The sequence below is a fragment of the Phyllosticta capitalensis genome, assembly GCF_038381095.1.
Source record: "Phyllosticta capitalensis strain CBS 128856 chromosome Unknown BKA78scaffold_6, whole genome shotgun sequence".
Classification (NCBI taxonomy): domain Eukaryota; kingdom Fungi; phylum Ascomycota; class Dothideomycetes; order Botryosphaeriales; family Phyllostictaceae; genus Phyllosticta; species Phyllosticta capitalensis.
The window spans coordinates 1155683-1175883 of record NW_027117444.1 but is presented as its reverse complement, the minus strand read 5'-3'; the positions used below and the strand labels follow the sequence as shown (position 1 = coordinate 1175883).

General features: G+C 53.8%; 6 protein-coding genes across 6 annotated transcripts; 1 reads left to right on the top strand and 5 right to left on the bottom strand.

Moving 5' to 3' along the window:
- Positions 1-1924: 1924 nt before the first annotated feature.
- On the bottom strand, positions 1925-6538 carry BKA78DRAFT_380476 (uncharacterized protein; the record flags this gene model as incomplete). Its single annotated transcript, XM_066892971.1, has 8 exons — positions 1925-2588; positions 2679-2793; positions 2850-2869; positions 2933-3042; positions 3094-3282; positions 3334-4232; positions 4328-6449; positions 6501-6538. The coding sequence occupies 8 exons, from the start codon at positions 6536-6538 to the stop codon at positions 2287-2289; spliced, it is 3795 nt and encodes a 1264-aa protein (XP_066743387.1). The 3' UTR covers positions 1925-2286.
- A 992-nt stretch (positions 6539-7530) lies between these two features.
- On the bottom strand, positions 7531-8501 carry BKA78DRAFT_331936 (uncharacterized protein; the record flags this gene model as incomplete). The annotated part of the gene is made up of 3 exons (XM_066889930.1): positions 7531-7674; positions 7731-8167; positions 8219-8501. 3 exons carry the CDS (start codon positions 8499-8501, stop codon positions 7531-7533), a joined length of 864 nt encoding a protein of 287 aa, XP_066743386.1.
- Positions 8502-9474: 973 nt separating this feature from the next.
- BKA78DRAFT_150543 (poly(A) polymerase Pap) lies at positions 9475-11821 on the top strand. Its single transcript, XM_066882930.1, has 4 exons — positions 9475-9835; positions 9886-10034; positions 10100-11314; positions 11371-11821. The coding sequence occupies exons 1-4, from the start codon at positions 9687-9689 to the stop codon at positions 11514-11516; spliced, it is 1659 nt and encodes a 552-aa protein (XP_066743385.1). The 5' UTR covers positions 9475-9686; the 3' UTR covers positions 11517-11821.
- A 2199-nt stretch (positions 11822-14020) lies between these two features.
- Positions 14021-16405, bottom strand: BKA78DRAFT_316683 (uncharacterized protein). Its single transcript, XM_066888640.1, has 6 exons — positions 16246-16405; positions 16151-16185; positions 16028-16097; positions 15804-15971; positions 15393-15754; positions 14021-15343 (listed from the first exon to the last, which is right to left on the bottom strand). Exons 1-6 carry the CDS (start codon positions 16335-16337, stop codon positions 14304-14306), a joined length of 1767 nt encoding a protein of 588 aa, XP_066743384.1. The 5' UTR covers positions 16338-16405; the 3' UTR covers positions 14021-14303.
- Positions 16406-17228: 823 nt separating this feature from the next.
- On the bottom strand, positions 17229-18377 carry BKA78DRAFT_296407 (uncharacterized protein; the record flags this gene model as incomplete). The annotated part of the gene is made up of 1 exon (XM_066886617.1): positions 17229-18377. One exon carries the CDS (start codon positions 18375-18377, stop codon positions 17229-17231), a length of 1149 nt encoding a protein of 382 aa, XP_066743383.1.
- A 346-nt stretch (positions 18378-18723) lies between these two features.
- On the bottom strand, positions 18724-20167 carry BKA78DRAFT_316678 (uncharacterized protein). Its single transcript, XM_066888639.1, has 2 exons — positions 19691-20167; positions 18724-19637 (listed from the first exon to the last, which is right to left on the bottom strand). Exons 1-2 carry the CDS (start codon positions 19794-19796, stop codon positions 19057-19059), a joined length of 687 nt encoding a protein of 228 aa, XP_066743382.1. The 5' UTR covers positions 19797-20167; the 3' UTR covers positions 18724-19056.
- Between the last annotated feature and the right edge of the window lie 34 nt (positions 20168-20201).

Here is a 20201-nt window from a genome sequence, read left to right as displayed (position 1 = left end):
ACAGCATTTTTGGTTGGCGGTGCGAAGCACCACGGAGTTGCCTACGGCTTGCGGTGGAAAATGGGTGCAAATGATGCTCCATCGCATCACGCACTCAATTTTTGTACAGGACGGTGGGCTTTCAATCATGCATACGCCGGAGACGCTTTTTCCAGGCATGTATTGAGGTTCATGAGAGCGGAGCACCCTCATTGTCGCTATGACAGGGGAAGAGCGCCTAAGTGCGTGTTCCCGGACGGAATCACCAGTCCTGTTATAAGGGGATTTAGGTCACATGAAAGATATAAGGGATCATTGCATGGTCATTCGACCACGGCATATGAGCTGACTGGAAAGGCACATGACTGAAGCCGGCGTTCAGTGCTGGCTCGCGGGTATAAAATCGACGTGAGTCTCTGCTCTTGCTTCACCTCAAAAGATCTTTCCTGTCCGCAAGAGGACAACGACCCAGACATGAGCACTTGATGCTCACAGGGCCAATGTGGTAGTCCACTGTCCCTGTTTACTGTCTTGTCTTGAACAGGCGAGCTTTCATGTTGTGTGAAGGTAATCATTGGATTTGGGCTTCGCTGGGTTGGTGTATGGCAGCGACGAGCACTCACGCTGCTGGATGCCATTTCCAAGCAACGCCGACTGAATCTGGGAGGCAGCCACTCAATCACCTCGCCAGCCAAACCTCCACTCCAAGCCGCACCACCCAAATGGCACTTTATATTTTGCAAATGCGACCTCAACACCATCAACCCCCGGGAGCCGGGCCACGTGGCTCAGTGGTGATGCTCCCCCGCCTACGCCTTGCAGGTGATCCACTAGCCATTCCGGTAACATTTCCCGGGGGTTGTGAGTTCGATTCCCCTACGGGGGACTCGGGTTCTTTCGACATTCGGCAGAGATTAGGGGGCCCTGGCCCCTGAACTCTTTTGTCTTTTTTCTTGCTCTTTTGCCGCCCAGCCCGCCGCCGCCGCCGCCGTCCTCGTCGTTGCTGCTGCTACTTGTCTCTTTTTGCTCAACTTCACTCAGGAGTCTTGAGTGATGGACACGTTACAGCGAGGGACTTCTCGTTTTGCAATCGAGGTAGCCTCCGCAGGCACTTGCGCCGTGCCGGAGCTCCAACACATAAGCAGGATCGCAGCAGTACTAGCAAACAATGCTGAAGTACGACAAGATACAACAGGGAATCGCAACTCCAAAAGGGTGGCTGGTTTCTGCGTGTTCCTCGCCAACTTTTCAATTCCTCTCAAGCAGGCGGGAAAGACAACAACAACAGTGAGCAGGATTCGGACAATTTTCCGCAGAGTCGTTGAAATGTTGTCCAGGGGTATGCGATTATTGTCGCCTCAAGAAGAGGCTGGAGTCCCTTTTATACTAGTTAACTGGGGAAAAGGCGACCCAAAAGTGTAAGCGCGAAGCAAAGTATGACAATTCGGTCATCTGGCAATCTCACGAGTCACATGCATTCTATTAGCTTCGGCTCGCGTCAAGCGTCGCCAGAAAGACCTATTTAAACATCGTCTCCCTCTCCTTTTCGGCTTGCTTCATGGACTGCAGAGTCGAGACAATGGTTTCGATGAAGACCTGCAAGAGCTACTTTCTTCTGCCACGTCTACACAACCTACCAACTTGTTCTTCCCACAGCCGTTGACACTTTGTGTGGTCGCTCCTCTGTCCACTGTCTTTCGGCTTCAGCCTTCAGCGCTGTGTCCGAGGGGCTAGCAGCGCAACATGCGCCATGAGCAACAAGCACCACAATTAAATGATCAAGTTGCGCCTCGACGTTCGATAACGGTGACAGCAAAACACCGAGTTCAGAAAGTGGTGAAGATTCGGTATTGAGAGTTGTATGGAGAAACTCCATCGAGAATATGGCCGCCGTCCAGTGGCGACAAGTCGAATGGCCTACGGTACGTGAGCCCACATCACCAGTAGCGGGTTCTCGTTTGTTACGCCTCACAAGAATCTGTTGGGTTGACGATTCGAGGAAGAGAGATGGAGGGGGCCTGGAGGCAGATTTATAAGGAAGGACCCAGGCCAATGCGCAAGCCCCGTGATTTCCCTATCCAGCGATGTCGCTTTTCCGGAAGGCGCGACCCCACTTGACTGCACCGGGCGAGGTTCAATAACAGAGCGATTGCGATTGAGCCGATTACCAAAAGAAACAAGAGAAAGTCCGACACACCCAAAGGTCTACAGGCGACACTATGCCTACATTACAACCAACCACCATCAACACACGAGTACAGAGATACAACAAATTCAGACAATCTTGGCACCATGAGATCCAGGTCCCTACTCAGAAGCCTCCTCCCACATACTCTCCTTGACCAGACCTGCTTCTAGCACCTCGCTCTCCCTTCTCGACCGCCTCTCGCCCTCCCTTCCACCATCGCGCAGCATGGCGTACAGCGCCTGAAACCTGACCGGCTTGGTCAGAAAGTGGTTGACGCCGGACCCGAGCGCCTCGACACGGGTCGCTGCATTGGCTAGGCCTGTGAGAGCGATAACGGTGGCGGGCGGGCAGTGAGCGCGCTGTTCATAGCGCCGGATTTCGCGGGTCGCTGTCAGCCCGTCCATTACGGGCATGGTGAGGTCTGTTTATGAGTGATTTGTTAGTGGCGGGGACGGGGGAAGAGATGAAGGAACAAAATCTTAGGCATGAGTCTGAGAAGAATACAACGCACCCATCATGATGTAGTCGAAGCGACCCTCTTCGCGCTTGTATGTCTCGACAGCTTCGAGACCGTTCATTGCTTCCGAGTAGGCGAATCGGTACTTCTTCATAAATGCGGTAAGAAGCTGGATCGCGTTAGCGCGACGCGGACAATATTTTGGTTGGCAGCGTAAGGGCCCACAGAGAGATTGATTCGGTTGTCTATCAAGAGTCAGTGGTCGGCAATGTGATTATGAGTATGGCGACTGGAGCGAGAGCACATACCATCGACCAGCAGGATGCGCAGATCCTTTTCGGTTGGAGGCTGTTGCATTGAGGGCGAAGACGGCTCCGAGTTGAGTGAAGCCTGTGACCTGCTTTTCCGAATGGTTTCGCTGCCTGCTAGTGAGTCACTTTGTCCGAATCATACGACTACTTGGACTCACGCAAGACTTGGAGCAGGCTCCGACATCCGTCTCGTCATTTGCCTTGACAGGGCAGGCCTCGTCACGTCTCCCGGTGACTCTTCTAGTGGAGAGTTCGAGGGCGTCGTCGTCAACGGCATCTTGAGAAGCTCCGCATCCAGGCGATTCAAAGCCTGTGTCAGAGTCTTTGCCAATTTGCGAGGCCCACAACTTCAGAAAGTCAGACGAAAGCTCCTGAACAGTAACATAAATCAAACTTACGGTTGCGTGATGACATCGATCAAGATGTCTCCGCTCTGGATGCGCGGATCTGCACACATTTTTGCTGCTTGTTTGGAGTCGAGTGCGATGAAAATCACAATGAGCCTCTTCTCTTGCTTGCGGAGCTTCTGGAGCGCGCTCAGAAAGTCGATATTGACCTCCAGGCACACGAGAATGTCGGCAGAAAGAGCATCCCAAACGTGTGACGTGACGACATCAGCTTGAAACCAGTCTTTGAAAGTGCGCTTGATGCACATGGCGAGCTCGTGCTGGCCTTTTCTGACCGCGGGCTTGGAATTCGTGATACCCCCCAGAGTGGTATGTTCCAATATGCGGACACTACGATCTTCCAGTTGAGATCTAAGGGCACTGATCATGTCAGGGGCTGGCTCCGGGCTGGGTGATCCTTCTGCAGTTGGAAAAGGAATCGTTATCGTGACTTCGGTTCCGTTTTTGACCTCACTCTTGACAGCGATATGACCGTGTAAAGTGTCGAGGATTTGTCGGACAATACTAAGCCCAAGTCCAGTGCCCGGGGAAAAGGAGTCCTCTTGAGAAAATGGAGAGAACAATCCGGTGCGAAGGTACTCGGGCGAAATGCCTCTGCCCGTGTCGGCGACTTTGAATGTTACTTTGATCTCGTTCTTGTCCGGGGATCCTCCATCTTCTGCGCGCATCGAGATTCGTATGTAGCCTCTGTCGGTATACTTGAGGGAATTCCCCAGGATGTTCATTACCACCCTTCGCCACGCTCCAGGCTCGGTGATGACGGCCCAGTTTGCGCGATAGGGGATGTCGAGAATGAGCCGGACGGCATCCTCAGTCGTGTCTGCACCTTCTTCTAGAAAAGATTCAGAAAAGCTGACTCGTCTCAGATTGGATTGTAGCTCGGATTGCTCCTTTTGAAGATTAGCAGCAGACTTCGTCCCTGATCGATCGCGGAAACTCAAGCAGAACAAGTAGGAGTGATCGAGAGGAAGTAGTTTTTTCTTACCGGTTCATTGTCCTCAATGATTTGCTGTAGTCTAGCTGAGACTTGCCTGTGAGCTTGCCCCACAAAGACAGCTTCGACAACCTCTTCTGTCAGCACAGCCAGATCGATTTTTGCTGTCAAGTACTCCAAATCTCCTGAGCCTTTCTGCGACCCGTCGTCATATTTTTTCTGTTCTTCGTCCTCTGGCTTCCTTCCCTTTTGAGACTTTTTTTTGAAGCTGTTCACTTTGGCATAGTCTAGAACATGGTCGATGGTGTCAAGTAGAGTGTTCCCGCACATGGCGACAGAATCCAAGAGGCTAGCTTGGTATGCGTCTACTTTGGTGTCTGATAAGAAATGAACACTGCCCAGAATACCGTTCAAAGGACAACGAAGTTCGTGAGAAATTGATGCAACGAAGGTTGTTTTGGCGCGATCAGAAGTGATGGCGTCCAAGCGAGAGAGCTCTGTCATGAGGCTGTTCCCAAAGGCTTGGAGAAATACCAGGTCGACATCCGGGTAAAAGACTCGATTTGGCTCCGTCGTCCAGCAGATTGTTCCGGCGAAAAATCTGTCTCTCGAATACTCCCAAAGAGGAAGCAGAAGAACACTTCGCGCATTCGGGGCAATCTTCAGAAGCTTCTCCACGTAGGGATCGACTCGAACGAAACCGTTGGGGTAGTCCCGTAGCTCTCTGCGTGGCGAGCGCTCTTTGCATTCTCCTGGTGAAATTTGTCCACTTCTGCCAATGTTGAAAATATGGCCAAAAGGGTACTTCCTCAGCAGCCTTCTCATGTCCGATTCGGCAAATGGCTTGCAAAAGAGTTCGGGATCATCCCCGTCCATGCTGGATCCCTCATTGCACGCGAACCCAAGGATTTCGCACATTTTGCGGTCCCTATTTCCTGGATGCTCAGAATCAGATGGCTCACCAGCGTTCCAGGATTCTGCAGAGGACGAGTCGCTCTCGTTTGATGATGAGCGCGACCTGGATGAGTCACTTGACTGGTGAGTCTTCGATCTCGAATCCTTCGCGTGGGCCTCTGTAGCAGTCCGGCCGCGAGGTGTGTTGATGTCACCACCAAAACTTACAACCGTGGCATCAAATATAATGCATCCGTCGATGTCTGTGCTCTGCTTGATGATGTTTGCTGCTCTCGAGAACATTTCTTTGGCTCCTGAAGGTAAAATGCTTTCCTGGAGGCTCAAACTCTCCTTGGCGCCGGCTCCAGTCCTGGCGGTGGTCTTTTGCAGTTGCTTCTTAGGTTTTGAAGCCTGAGTGATGCCTGAGGAAATGGCCTGTTTCAGAGTCATTGGAGCCAACGAAATCTTCGATTTATTGGAGCCCTTCAACTGTAGATGGTTTTCCAGTGGGGGTAATTTCTCCTCTTTCCCTGCGGCGAGGGCCTTTTTCTTGGGCACAAGTGGCGAGTCCCTCAATGGCTGTTGGTCGGGACCAAATGACTGAAGAGATGATTCTCCTATGACAAAGGAGGTCAACCCATGAAGCATCTGCTCATACCTCCTGTGCCCTTCTTTTGCTTTGCTGGTGTCCAGATAATTCATGGTCGTCTTCGCGATACCTTGTAGTGTGAGTAGAGACTCCTGGTCCAGACCATCCCGCGGCTCGTGACCAAAGACACAGTACGCGCCAATGATACTTCCCCATGGACTGCGTAATGGAACGCCTGCGTAAAAGCGCACTCCGGGTGATCCCGAAACATATGATCTTCCCGAAAACCTGTGATCTTGAGCCAGATCATTGATGATGATGGCAGGGACATCGTCCGCTGGGGTGTTTGCCCCGGAGACCAAGTCGCCCAGGCTGAGGACATGTTCGCAAACTCCTTTGCTTCGTGGTATTATCACGCTGCCAAGCCAAAGGTCATCTTGAGGAGGCCGGTCGTCCTCAGGAATCAGGGAAAGAGTTCTCGTGGCTTCCGCAAGTATGTACTGGTATCTTCCATCGATGAGCGATATCATTCCACGATTCACATCTAAACGCAGAGCTCCAAGCTGAGCAAAGGCCGTCAAGGTCGTGTCTTTGCAGGAGAAGGGCGAGAATCCACGAGGCGGTACGGTGCATCCTGGGGAGTCTTCAATAAGTCGCATATCAAGCGCATTGATGGCCGCCTGGTAGAAACTGCCAAGCCATTAGCATTTGCCTAGAAGTGAAGGTGTAATGGTGTGCTACGTGTAGGCTTCCCTGTCTCGTGGGGTATCGCAATTCATGATTTGGAGGAGGGCGAATCCTCGTTCTGCGCAAAGGTCGATGGCGTGGAATTCGAAATGTCAGATCTAAAAATCACACTTTCCCTGCAAATTGCATTAAGGGGAAGATTGAATCCTGGCTGAGCGGTCGAGGCAGCCAGTACGTGGCCGGAGATGAGTGTGGCGACGCTCAACACAACGGGCGCCATGGCAGAAGACTTGTACCGAAACTTCCGTTTATGTCGATAGATGCAAGACGCAAAGACTCCCCCGCGAAACCCGCAAGTGTCTTCAGCTGCCTTTTCCAAGCTTTTCCCGTACTACGGGCCGTTGAGATGGGGGTAACTGTGAGTCAGAGCGCATGCAACACAAATTCACATCCCCTCGTATCCGATGTCCCAGGCGAAGTCGAAACGCATCAGAATGATGGCAGGAAATAGCGGGGCTGGATCCGTGAACAGCCAGTACTGCGATTGCTCTTTGGGAGCGGTGATTCAAGCCGAACCAATCAGTGGTCTGGGAGAGAGACATGTCTTGGAGTATTCCGCTTCCGCAGGACCCTTTCATGAGGGAAACCGAATCCGAAGCTACATCTTGAGAAAGATTTTGCAAATTCGTGAACAACCAGCGAACTTGCAGTGCCATTCAACGCCTGGAATCTCTCTTGACTGCTATGTGCTTTGGCCGTGAATTTTCAATGCACATACCTCTCCTTGTCGTTGGACACAGGCAAAATCGAAGGGTGAGACACAAGTTTGAAACTTGGCGGTGCATGCAAAATTTTGGATGCTGAGTTTTCGCCTCCTGAATGCCATCAACTCCACTAGTCCTGGACCTTCCGAACAGAACTGCAAACGAGCTGTCGCTATGAGATCCGGGCTTAAGAGTATGGCGTGCCTGTCCTTCCTGAGACTAGAATTAGCGCAATAGTCAAATACCACTCGATGGCTTGCAAAACTAGTATTCTGAAGTATTCTTTATATTCTTGGCTGGTCTCTTGGTCGTTTGCATAGTCATTGGCCATCTACTTTAGGAAGCTTGAGCCTCTCGCCGTCTTCTGTCTTGATCTTTTCATCAAAGTCTGGTCTTGGGAGCTCGAAGGCCTCGGTAATGCGACCATACGAGATACCGCCAAGTCTGGCAATCGGGCGCAAAACCTGGTAACGTCAGTAGTTGAATCTAGCCTTGAACTGCAGGCTGGAAGTTTGCTTACCGCAGGGTCCAACAGATTCTTATCTTCATTCAGGGCATCTTCGCGCGCCCAAAAGCGCACTCCTTCGACAATAGCCAGAACACCGGTCTTTTTTCCTGGCGTGGCTCGCGACTCGAATTCTCGTGTCTCCACGAGCTTTGCCTCGACACTGAAAATGGCCTCCTTGACTCTAGATGCCTTGACGACCGAGCAAGGCGCGGGATGTAAGCCAGTAAGTGCCCACTCGGAGATGCCATAGGGCGCATTGATCGAAGTGGCGTTGGCGGCTTCGATGAAATGCTCAGATATGATGTTCAAAGTACACTCTTCCGAATCCCGCAAATTTGCGAGGGAGTCCTTTGCACGGTCCCATCCTCCGGCAAAACCAAGAATGAAAAGTGGCGGGTCGTGGTTGATGAGTTGAAAGTAGGAAAAGGGCGCAAGGTTGGTGGAAGAGCCTGCTCAACGTCAGCACACAGATTTTGGGTCGAATGACTGCAAATGCTTACCATCTTTGCTCCGAGTTGAGACGAATCCGATCGGACGTGGGATGATGGCACTGATCAGCAGCTTGTAGTTGAAGACGGCGGGCCTTCCGTCTTGGTACGGATCGATTTCCACGTGCTCTTTCGCCAGACTCTCGCCCTCATCGTTGGGACCCTTGCCAAGCTTCCAAGTTGTATCTTTGGTCTTGGTGAATTCGAGCGTCGTGTCCTTCCAATCCGGACGCGAAGCCTCGACTTTCTTGAAGTCCGGGTGGGGATTGCGCTTGACGAACTTCTCGCTGTCCATGGCTGATTGCTGGCCACTGTCGGGACCAAAGTGGATGCGGTTGTCACTCATCTTGTCAAGACTGATGCAAGGTCGACTGGACAAGAAAGAAGCGTGGGATGTATCAGTAGGCGAGGGGTGGGGTGTTGGCTAGATAGCCTTTTAAGGTCGGTTGTTGTTGTTGGACCGGGAAGGGCAGTCGGGAAACCGGCAGCTACCAGCCTTGAACTTGTTCCGCTCGTACCCCGTTCCGACAGTCGACTCTTCAGGTCAATCGGATATGGCAAGTGGCTGATTAATGATTGCTCAGATTTGGGGAAGACTGCAGAAGCCGAAAGTCAGGACCGTGACCCCGCCATAGTTAAGGGCACGTCACCAGTGGAGACGGAATCCTTCCGCACAGCTTCGCTAGCCTTTGCGGAGGCGGGGTATCGCAAACTTGAGCACTGCGGAAATTCAACAGAGCAGCCAAGTTGTTTCTGGATGAAGATAAGTCCTCGGTTATAGTCTATCTTTGAAGATTTCAATGTCCAAAAAACTTGGACCGTTGGTCATTCCGCGATTGGATATGTTCCATCACAACAGCTGGTCGACGACTTTCTCTGACTTCCATGTGAAAAATAGACCCTGGGCCTAGATTTTTAGGGCCCTCAAACGCTCACCTAGAGTCGGCTTGTGCTGAGTTTGCGGTGTTGGAGATGTAGACTGGATGAGGTGAGCGAGGGCATGGAGTTTTGCGGGATTCATCCAGGCATGGCGAGTTTGCTTCGAAAAGGCCACAACAAGCTGACAGAGCTCGAACACCGAGCGTCTGGTGGGAGATTCATATCTGAAAAGACCCAACACCAGCCTCGTGCGAATGACATCTGACGATGGGCATGTTGGAGGATGGATCCAGGGGTGCCCGCCAATCGGATCCGGCCGTGGGCTTGGCGCAAGCGCCGCGGCCCATGGTGAAGCTCGTTCGCTTCGTCATTTCGCAACACGTCCGCCGCGCAGCTCCTCTCTTCTTCACGCTTCTCCCACGACCACTTCGCCTTGCCTGTGGCCCATCTCTGCACCTCCTTCGGCGGAATGAACCTCGACGCCTAAACCCGCCCTCACTTAGCCTGTTCGAGCTCCTCAGCTGCGCAGCGTCTGTCCGAAGCTCGTCGCTTCGCCTGCAAACGACCCCCAGCACCAGACTCTCGATCGACGTCCACCAACATGGCCGCTCAACCGTCCAAAAGATGGGGCGTTACAGACCCGATCTCACGGAAGCCACCCACCGAGGCTGAGCTCGCCATGGATGCGGCTCTGCTCGAAGAGCTGCGCGACCAAAAGACATTCGAAGCTCCAGAGGAGACTGAGAAAAGGTGCTCTCCGAAACCATATCCGAGCTCGAGCTGGAGCTGATATTTTGTAGGGGTGCTGCGCTCCAGAAACTCCAGAAGGCTGTCGAGGAATTCGTCCGTCATGTCGGCAAGGTCAAGGGTCTCGCTCCCTCGGTCATCAACAACGCTGGTGGCAAGATCTTCACGTTCGGCAGCTATCGCCTTGGTGTATATGGGCCCGGTAGGCCACAAATTCACCTTCACTTATCTGCCTTGCTCTAAGCTGATTTCGCCCTTCTTTTACAGGCTCCGATATCGATACCCTTGTCGTCGCCCCAAAGCACGTAACGCGAGAGGACTTTTTCGAACATTTCATCAACGTGCTCGAACGTGTGTCTCCCCCCGGTGCCATTGAAAAGTTCTCTCCGGTCCCGGAGGCCTTCACGCCCATCATCAAGATGGACTATCTCGGAATCGACATCGACTTGATCTTCGCTCGTCTTGCCGTCACGTCTGTTCCCCTTGACCTGGATCTGAAGGACAACAATTTGCTGCGTGGTCTGGATGAGACGGATCTGAGGAGTGTCAATGGCACACGTGTGACGGATGAAGTCTTATCGCTGGTTCCCCAGCCCAAGATATTCCGACAAGTCACCAGAGCCGTGAAGTTGTGGGCGCAGAGGAGGGCCATCTATGCCAACATTGTGGGATTCCCAGGAGGTATTGCATGGGCAATGATGGTTGCAAGAGTCTGCCAGCTATACCCGATGGCCTGCGCGGCCGTAGTCCTTGGAAAATTCTTCTACTTGACAAGCACCTGGCCATGGCCGCGTCCCATTATGCTCAAGGAAATAGAGGATGGTCCCCTGCAGGTCAGGGTCTGGAATCCTCAAATCTATCCCGGTGACAAGCGTCACCTGATGCCCATCATCACTCCCGCATACCCCTCTATGTGTGCCACGCACAACGTCACTCATTCGACCAAAAAGGTCATACAGCGGGAGCTGGAACGGGCCCGCACTCTTTCAACCGAGATTCTGGATGGCAAGAAGCGGTGGAGAGACTTGTTTGAGAAGCATACTTTCTTTACCCAGGACTTCAAGTACTACCTCAGCATTGTTGCCGCAAGTCACGACAAGGAGGCTCAAGACAACTGGAGCAGTTCGGTAGAATCCAAAGTTCGCAAGCTCGTTGGCTTGATCGAGCAATCTCCGGCGGAGGACATCGAGCTAGCGCAGCCATTTAACAAAGGTTTCAAGCGCGTGCACAAGTGCAAGAACGATGACGAGAAGGAAAAGGTTCTTCAAGGTAGCGTCGACTTTGTTGTCAAGACAGACACCACCAACGAGTCGAACGGTCTTCTCCAAGACATTGGGGCTCAAGGTGCTGCAAACAAACTCGACCTTGACAATACGACACAAGATGGCGAGAAATCGAACGGTAATGGCGAGGACTCCAATGGTTCCGACGCTGTAACTGTCTACACCACCACCTTCTACATCGGCATCGAGCTTAAGACGGGTAAGACTCAAACCGTCAATCGAATCCAATTGACTTTACTAAAAGTGCAATACTAGGCGCCAAATCTCTCGACATCACCTATGCTGTCGGCGAGTTCAAGCGACAGTGTCAAGAGTGGGCTTCGTACGATCCCAACCTTCACTCCATCCGCATTGTAACAACAAGGAAGTCAGTATCCCCACCCTCCGAGCTTGTTACATGACTGATTGGCTGCAGTTACGATCTACCAGACGATTGCTTCGAGCCTGGCGAAGTCCGCCCCATGAAGACCAAGAAGGCAAAAACCAAGAAGAGGACCCATCGCGAGGCCGGAATGGAGGTCAGTTCTGACAGATTACCCGGGACTGCCAATGCGCAGCCTGCGCACGTTCAGCAAGCCTTCCGCCGGATGGACTCTTCTCTGGAGTCGCTCGCGCTAGGTTGCTCGAGCACGCAGGTTCTTTTGTTTGAAACGCCCTGCTTACTTTGAACAGGAACCGGAATCGCAGAATGCGCTCAAGCGTCGTCAGTCCAACAACGGCGAAGTAGCTCCCACGCCTGCGGGCTGAGGTCACCACCAAGGTGTAGTTCTTCGAGCGCACACCATTGACAAAATCACCCTCGCCTCCGAGAACATGCCTGATTGATAGAGCCTTGGTAGCAGGATCTGGCGTATCGCGACCCCTGACCCGGATGCCCAGTTCCCACTTTCCTTGCGCTCCGCTCAGGTGGAGCAGAGAATCCAACGACAAAAAGAGATTGCAACAGGTTTGTGGAGTCAACTTGCACTAACCAACCAAGAACCCCGCCAGAACCGAATGTTCAGTGGAACATGACACAATTTGCTTTCGATCGAGATCTTCAAAACACAAAAAAAGATGAAAGAAAACTGCCACACAGAGCTTCGCAAGCCACAGGCAGTGCAAGCCACAGGCAAACCACAGGATTTGTTGTTCTTCGAGCCTTCCTTTTTTTTCGTTCTATAAATGGACCAGGCTGTGAGCCAGGTTCGAGCATGGATACCAGCATTGCAACGGCGTTTCAGCTAAGAGAGGAAGCAGGGGAGGGATGGCTGGATGAACCGGCGTGGGGAGCTTGGGGAGCTTCTTTTCGTGCGGGGCTGCACTTTTTTCCTGTTGCTCTTTTCTTCGATTCGACAGACCTTTCATTTTTGTAGTAGGCCAGACAGACCTGGCAGGCAGGCAGGCGAGCGGGTAGGCATCGAAGAGTCGCAGTTGCTGGCAGTGGTAGGCGGCTACGGTACCTAGGTAGATACCATACCTCCAGGTCTTAATCGATGCGAATTTGAGAGGCCTACGGGCCTCGCCATCTCAACTCATCTCCTCTCGTTGATTTCCGCCTCCCTACCTTTCCATTTTTTTCAGCTTTCCCCCAGCAAAAAACTTGAGAAAGGGTCTTCATGTCGTCCAAGCTCCAGAGCTTGCACTCAAAAGCCTGTGTGCGATACAGCAGAGACATGCCTGCCCCCCTTCCCGCTTTGGCAACACCATCTTATCTAGGGCCTGCCGTCGATCATCTCTGTCGCTCTTGATTCGACAGGGGGATTGCGACAATTTCGTCAGAGCGTTGCGTCGACTTTTCTATTAAAATGCCCCGCGCTAAATCTTGGAGGTCAGGGAGGGCCTGGGCGCGAGTGGGCATGGCGGTATGGCTGTGATTTGGGGGAGTGATATATGGGTGGATTTCCACACATTGGATTTTTTAAACGCCTAGCGATGGATGTATTTTCTGCGTTCTCTCCTTCGCATCTTCTTGAACAGCAATTGCCGTCACAGTATACCATCGAGCATTGAGTGGGAGTTTGGATCCACCGCACATCACCTTCGCCGAGGTACCTACGTCATAGCGATTCTGACGCAAGCGGCACTTCATTGACCTATACACCCACCGAGGCACATGTACCATCAGTTCTCCAATTGAGACAGACACCAACTCCAGTCTCAATCCTCTCCACCGTCCATTGAACGAAAAGGGAAAGCCAAAGTCCTCACGATCCTGGAAATCGACCACCTAGCCACCCACAACCACTCCACTACAACAATGCCATCACCACTGGGACTATCAACCTCGCCTCCGCAATCCAGCGCCGGCGGCCTCCTCCACAACCACAACCACAGTCGCCACCACATGACGAGCAAACGGCCGACGCACTCGCACCTCCTGACGTCGGGCGCGCGGCAGATTCTCAACTTCAGCGGCATACGGCATCCGCAGCAGACGTTTACGGCGCGGCTGCGCGAGGCGGAGCAGGCGACGGGGACGGTCAAGAGACCGGTGGTTAGGAGGAGGTATACGTCGTGATGAAGGTGGACCCGAGAGCATGGGAAACGAGTCACTACCGGGGAGGTGCGGTGGGCTGGGAGACGTGGTCAGCTGGAGCCAGAGTGCTGCGACCACAGGCCGCGGGAGCTGTTGATGAGGGGAAGCCCAGTCCACGAGGATGTCAATCGCGCCACTGGAAGACCAAAGGGTTGCTCATTGCGCCTCCAGTTGGTATCATGGGGTCTCAAAGGTAACCGGGTATCGCGCCATTGCCACGACTTTCTTGGAGCCGAACAGTCCAATGGTCGGACGGGTAAATTGAGAGTCGCAACCGCGAAAGGTGGAAGAATTGAAGCAGATCAGGGGAAGTATCGATGGTGATCGACAATTTGGAGAATGGGAAAAGGATGTATGAGAGCAGAGAGGCGGAAAGGAGGGACTCGCCCTACGAGATTTCAAGGCGGACACAGAGCTTTGAAAATGTATCAGAGAGATTGAATGCCATCGGAATCATTGCAACATTCGAAGAGTACTTCATCAAGCGGGCATGTGCAAAGCTCCGATTATGACGATGCTGGTATCTTGGCTCGCAGTCTTCCCTATGGTATCTTTTGACAAGAAGAAGAAGGAACTAAGAGAAAACTAAGAATGGAATTAGTCTTGACGAATCCAAAAATCTTCTCACGCGCCGCTCCCCTCAATTGATCCACGAATGCTTGCTCTACGGTCAACAGATCTTGATGCCACAACACTCGATGCTAGCACCATGCACCTCGGCAGTGCGCCCAAAGTACATGGCCAGCACCTCCTTGACAAACGCCTTGTCCGACTCGCTCCACACGTCGAGGCCCATGCGGCTCGTGTCCTCGCTGTGCACGACAACGGAGCGCTCCTCACCCTCGACATCGTCGTCGCCATCTTCCTCATCGTCTGCCGCGTCGACGAGGTCGCCCAGCGTGCTGAAAATCTCGGCCGTCAGGCGGTGGAAGTAGGCGATGATGGCCGTGTGCGGCGCGCCGGCTCCCTGATACCACGTTTGCGCCATGGCATCGTCGGAGCCGCCTCGCAGTGATGCTGTCATGAAGTCGGAAAGGTCGCCGAGCAAAGCGCGATCGCTGTCTGCCTCCTCGGCCGCGGACGAGTCGCGCTCCCCCGCAGACGCCCACCACATGAACCCCGAGTAAGCAAGGGCCGTCCAACTGGGCGCTTCGACCAGATTGTCGGCGTAAATGTCGTCATCGCTACTTTCGCTCTCGGTTCTGCTGCGGCTGAGGAGCGCGACTTGGTCGTCGTCAACGTCGGAATCATCGTCCGAGTCGGCGCCGCTGCGCTCGTCGTGGCGGGGGACATCGATCGAGTGGCGTTGCGTCTTGCGAAGCTCTGAATGAAGAATGCGAAAACGGCGCATATCTCTTTGCGTTGCCTTCAACTCTTTGCCGGTGGAAGTCCTGATTCGCGGCCAGCGCTTTTCTTGCTGCGGGCTTTCAAGCTGGGCTGGGAGCTCAACAATCATGTCGTAGAGGTTTGATTTGATCGAGAGAACTTCGTCGGTGGTGCAGGCGGCCCACCCTGGTGTCCATGCGCCGCCATCGAGGAAGTAGTTGGAATCTTTGGCTTCTTCGTGCTTTTTGGCGTCGTCTTGCAGGTTTGGAATGTCATGAACGCCGATGGTGAAGAGGCTTCGTAAGCGTTGCAGAGGCTCCGAGCCAGGAGGTAACACGCCCGTGACAGAAGAGGGAATGCTGGAAAGAATGGAAAGGTCATACACTGCTGACGGTCAGCGCGCTTCCAAACTGCTCGCAAGAGCCGTACATACCAAATTCGCAAGAGAGCCGAACCGGCGGCGTCGTTATGAACAGAATGCGCTTCCTTAGAAGCGCGGCTCGTTGAAGCGGGAATACCAAGGGGCCGAATGTGTCTATGTACTTGATTATCGACAGGGCGGGGTGCGACACGCTCAGGGTCTCGTGTCCAGGGTGGAATTGCGTAATGTTCGAGAGACCTCTGTTTCTTGAGGCATACGTCTTGTTCTTCCTAAGAACCGAGGGCGGAGGTCTGGATATGACGGGTGATGATGGTGTCGACTCGACGCCTTCATCAATTCTATTGCGGTCGGCGCTGTTGTCGACCCAGTATCGCTCGAGCGTGTCCGTCTTGGTCGTGTCGTGCACAAGTTGCCTAGCTAGCGTTCAGCTTTGGTTCGACTCAGACCTGTCTACCAGCGTACTTCGCCAATTCTCGCAACCGCTGCGCGTGAAGCCAGCTCCGTCCAAGTCGCCCCCGGCTCAAGGGCACCAGGATGCCAACTGCGACAAGATGCGCATTGCGTTCCTCCTCGGATGCGGGCCCGTTGATAAATGCGCTGAGGCCAACGTATCTATCGTGTACAAAGTATCTTGCGCAGGGTGTCAATCGCGGACGTTGCTGATGATATCATGGCGTTGAACCTACACCAAGTCCTCTTTGACGCTATGAAGGCCCGAAGGCAAAGACTTGAATTCTACCGCTCCATCAAGCTCGACTGGTCCAGCGTAAGTATTTTCGAGTCGACAAGTCTAGGGTCAGGGATCATACGGCCGGCGATGGAGCGCTTCCAAGTGATGGTGTACCTGCGCTACGGGATCAGTGGGTTGGTCCGTCGGGTCGACGTAGATTTGGGGCCAGCTTACCCGACCTTGAGGTCGAATTTGATCAGGAAGAGAGCGGCGAGCGGCGGCAGTTGGGCTTCAGAGGAGTTGTTGTTCGCATTAGTCGCGGACATGGCTTCGGAACCTCATGGCAGGGTCGGATACGTCGAGGGCTGTTGGCAAAAGGTGTGGAGAGGTTGTGGAGGCTGGAGCCGCCGGCATCGCGTCATGCGACGCCGTTGGGCTGGCCCCCCGGTCGGAGCTTGTCCGCTGCAGTAGGTGGCGGCTTCTTGCTCAAGTCGCCTGTGCTTGTCTTAACCACATTGCATTCCATTCCACATCTACGAGATCCTTAAATTGTTCGATTTGACCAGTTGGATTGAATCTATTAAAGAGACGTGGTTGTTTAACTCGTCCCATCTTTTCCTCCTGCTTCCCCTCAACCAACATCCCCCAGCCTCTTGCGGCACCCCTTATGCTGTACCACCCAACAAAGCGATGTTTATCTAGCCACGGACGCCTAAGCAACGGTCACAAGAGCTCCTGTTGTGCTCCGCATAGCTTCAGATTGCAATCACCGCCCGTGTACCAGGGAATTTGGGGATACGAAATTCAAGGCCAACCTCGCTCGGACATCGGCTGGAGAGCTTGAAGCTATAAACTTGAATCAAACCCATCTAAGTCCTGATTAGATCAATCAAAGAGTAGTTGCTCTTCTATAGCATCCGCTAGACATCAAGAGCTCTGTTGAAAAACGGCTTGGTACTACGCTACAGCTTGCTACATCTAGGTATTGTCAAAACAGTAACCACAATCGTCTCCGTAAAATCAAAATAGCACAAGTTTCTCTTGGGCCACGTCTTTTCAAATCTGAATTCAGAGCCTGTCCTGCTTTTTCACTTAACTATTTAGCTGGTTGCGTTCTCCTAAGCTCCCCCAGCTTTTCTCCTCCAGAGTAATCCATACCCCACAGCCCTCCCCTTTCCTCCAGCAAACCTCGTCTCTCATGGGCCAAAGCCCCTCCTCTACTCCCCGGCTGGCTCCATCTTCTCATCTCCTCCATCACCACATTTGGCCTCTTCCTTACCCTCCGGGCGACTCTCCTTCTTGCTTGGGCGGTCCAGCTCAGGCGGCGACGGCAGCAAACGGGTCGGCGGCGGGAACGGGGGCGGCGCAAAGCGGCGGTCGGTGAAGCCAGAAGAGGTCTCCGGCGCGCCGCGCTCCGGCCGACGAGAACTGTCGTCGTTGTTGCTGCTGCTGCTGTTGCTGTTGCGGGGCGCCAGGAAGCCCGGCAGACCAGGACTGCCCGCAGCAGCACGGGGGTCCCCTTTCTCCTCCTCGTCCTCATCACTGCTCGACGCGTCCTCCCTGGTGCCACCCAGCCACTGCAGGACAGCCTGGCTGCGCTGCTCCCTGGCCCTCTCAAGATGTGCACGCTCGTAGCGTTCAATGCGCGCCAGAGCCGCTCTGTCCTCCTCGCGCTTTTTCGCGCGGCCGAACTTGCGCTCACGGCGCCGCGCCATTCTCTCCATCTCCTTGTCCTCCTCTCCCTCTTCCTTCTCCTCGTCCGCCTCTCCCTCCTCCTTCTCCTCATTTCCATCTTCATCCTCGTCGTCAAAGACACCGGGGAGCTTCCCCAAGACTCGTGCGGCTGTGGTGGTGGTGGTCGGCGCGGCGGGCAGCTCGGCGCTGTCTTCCGGCTGTGCATTTCGCCTCGAGCGGCGCGCATGGGGAGTGATCGTGCGCGCGGGCACGGTGGTGGGTGATGGTGGTGGTGGCGGAGGCAGGGAGTTGTCGTCGTCATCGTCATCGGCTGCATATGCCTCGCTGGATGCCGCGGTGGATGAGATGTCTTCTTGTCCAGCCGGCAGCGCACCAGCTTTCTCACCCGCGAACGGGTCCTCCTCCTCTGGGGCGGGAGCTGAGATAGCGCCGGCTGGGGCGGGAGCTGGGAGAGCAGCAGGCCCCGAGCTAGCGACCGGCGTGCTGTTGTTGTTGCTGCTGCTGCGGTCGCGCAGGCGCAGCTTCAACTTTAGCTTTGGTGGAGGTGCGGGCAGCAGCCTGGGTACCGAGCCCAGACTGTCCATGGTCATGACCTGGCGGAGGGGACTTGGGTTCTTGGGCGTGTGGTCGCCCGGCTTGCGGTTGGCTGCTCCTCGTACATACGTTAGCATTTGGACTTGGTCATTCTCAAAGGCGCGCGTGGTAGGCGCTTGAATGCTCCTTGAGTAGATGCGTAGTTGACTTGAAGATTTCACGGGTGCAGGTGCGCGCGTAGTCCATTACTCCCTGAGCGTAGATAGGAGTACTGGGCCTGCCCAGAGCAATTATCCCTCAAGTGTGAAGGCGCATGCAGTCGATGGCTCCTTGAGCGCGCGGGCACGTGTATGGGTAAGCTTCTTGCACTTACCGCTGCTGTTGGTGGGAGAAGACGACGGCATCTTGACAGTTGGCTGAGAGAGTCTGAAGGTAATGTAAAGCGCAATCAGGTCAAGATACTGGCGTGAGGGTGAAGACGATGTGGTGATGCGCGTAGATGTGAGATGAAAGCGCGTTTGAATTTTGAACAGAAGAGAATTATAAACTACATGTAAGAAGCGAGCATTCACTTTCAGAAGTGAATGTATCAATCGCGCGTTAGCGCTACCCACTGCTGCCAAAAGCGGATGCCATGGATGCTGTACCAATCCATTGGCGCAAACCAAACTGCCCCTGGAGGCTTCAGGTAGGCAAGAGAACTTTTTCTTTCCAACGATATAAAGAACTAGAAGGGTGACTGTCGAGGTGACTGTCAAACGAAGCTACCAACAAAAAACAGAAGAATATACTCCCTCAAACCACTGCAATCTGCCATCATCGCGCTCGCGACTTGGACAGGGGTTTTCGAGAGCCCACCGGGCGCCGGCGCACCATGGCGAGCTTCGAGAGGTGCAAGATGGGCACATGGACATTCGACTCTGGCGGCTCGGGCTCCTCTCGGATAGTGTACAGATTGGCGGTGCTGTTGCGGGAAGAGAGCGAATCCCACGAGTTGCAGCGATGTAGCCCCTGGTACTGGTCGACCAGGTCAGCCAACGTTTGCGGACGCGGCTCGGTCTGGCACGCCAGCATGTCGTACGTCGGCCTGGCAGGGTGATAGGGCAGCAGGATGGTGTCGTCTCCCCGCTGGACTGGGTCCGAGTAGCCTTGTTCCATGGCGTTGTAGATGCTCACTGCGATGCAGTTGGGCCTGTGGCGCGGCCGCGGTGCCTCGTCGAAGCGGAATGGGAGCAAGTCTTGCTCGGTGAATGACTCCGGGATGCTCACGGGCACGTCGAAGTGGTGCTTGAGCGGCGGCCGCGTGGGGCGTTCTCTGCGGGAAAAGTGCAGGACTTCGTCAATGGAGGGGATCGTAAACAGGGGCTGGCTATTGAAGATGTGCGGGTATCGATTGACTAGAAGTGTTGTTAGAAGGCTGGAGAAGGGTAGAGATGCAAAGAGAACGTACCAGACACATCATCAAAGTTCTTGAGCCTGGCATCCTCAGTGATGATTGCCGACACCCTGTGATGGGTTTTGGTCAAGTGTTCCCGCGTATCCAGTACTCGAGCCATGACGTGGAAGGGAAGTATCTTTTCTCAACGGCCTGCCGGAGTGGTTGGAATTGGTCAATTGGAGCGACCAGCCAGGACTTTTCAAATTCTGTCTCGTCTTTGATCGGATATTCGCTATTGATCTGGACTACGGAGACGAAAATGGTGATTGTCAAGTGATGGAAGACAAAATTGGAAGTGCTGGAATAGAGGAAAAGTGGAGAAGAGCGGTGCTTATAGATGGGTGCCGAGACTAAAGGATTTCCAAAGTTCAACGACGTTGAATGCCTGAAACGAGTAGCAATCCTGCTCGCTCAACGGGGTTGGCGTGAAGGACAGGTGGAGGACGGTAAGCCTTGGCATATGTAGTCATTCTGGCACCAACGCAGAGTCAAAATGTCAAGTCATTGAAGTTGGCCATGGACA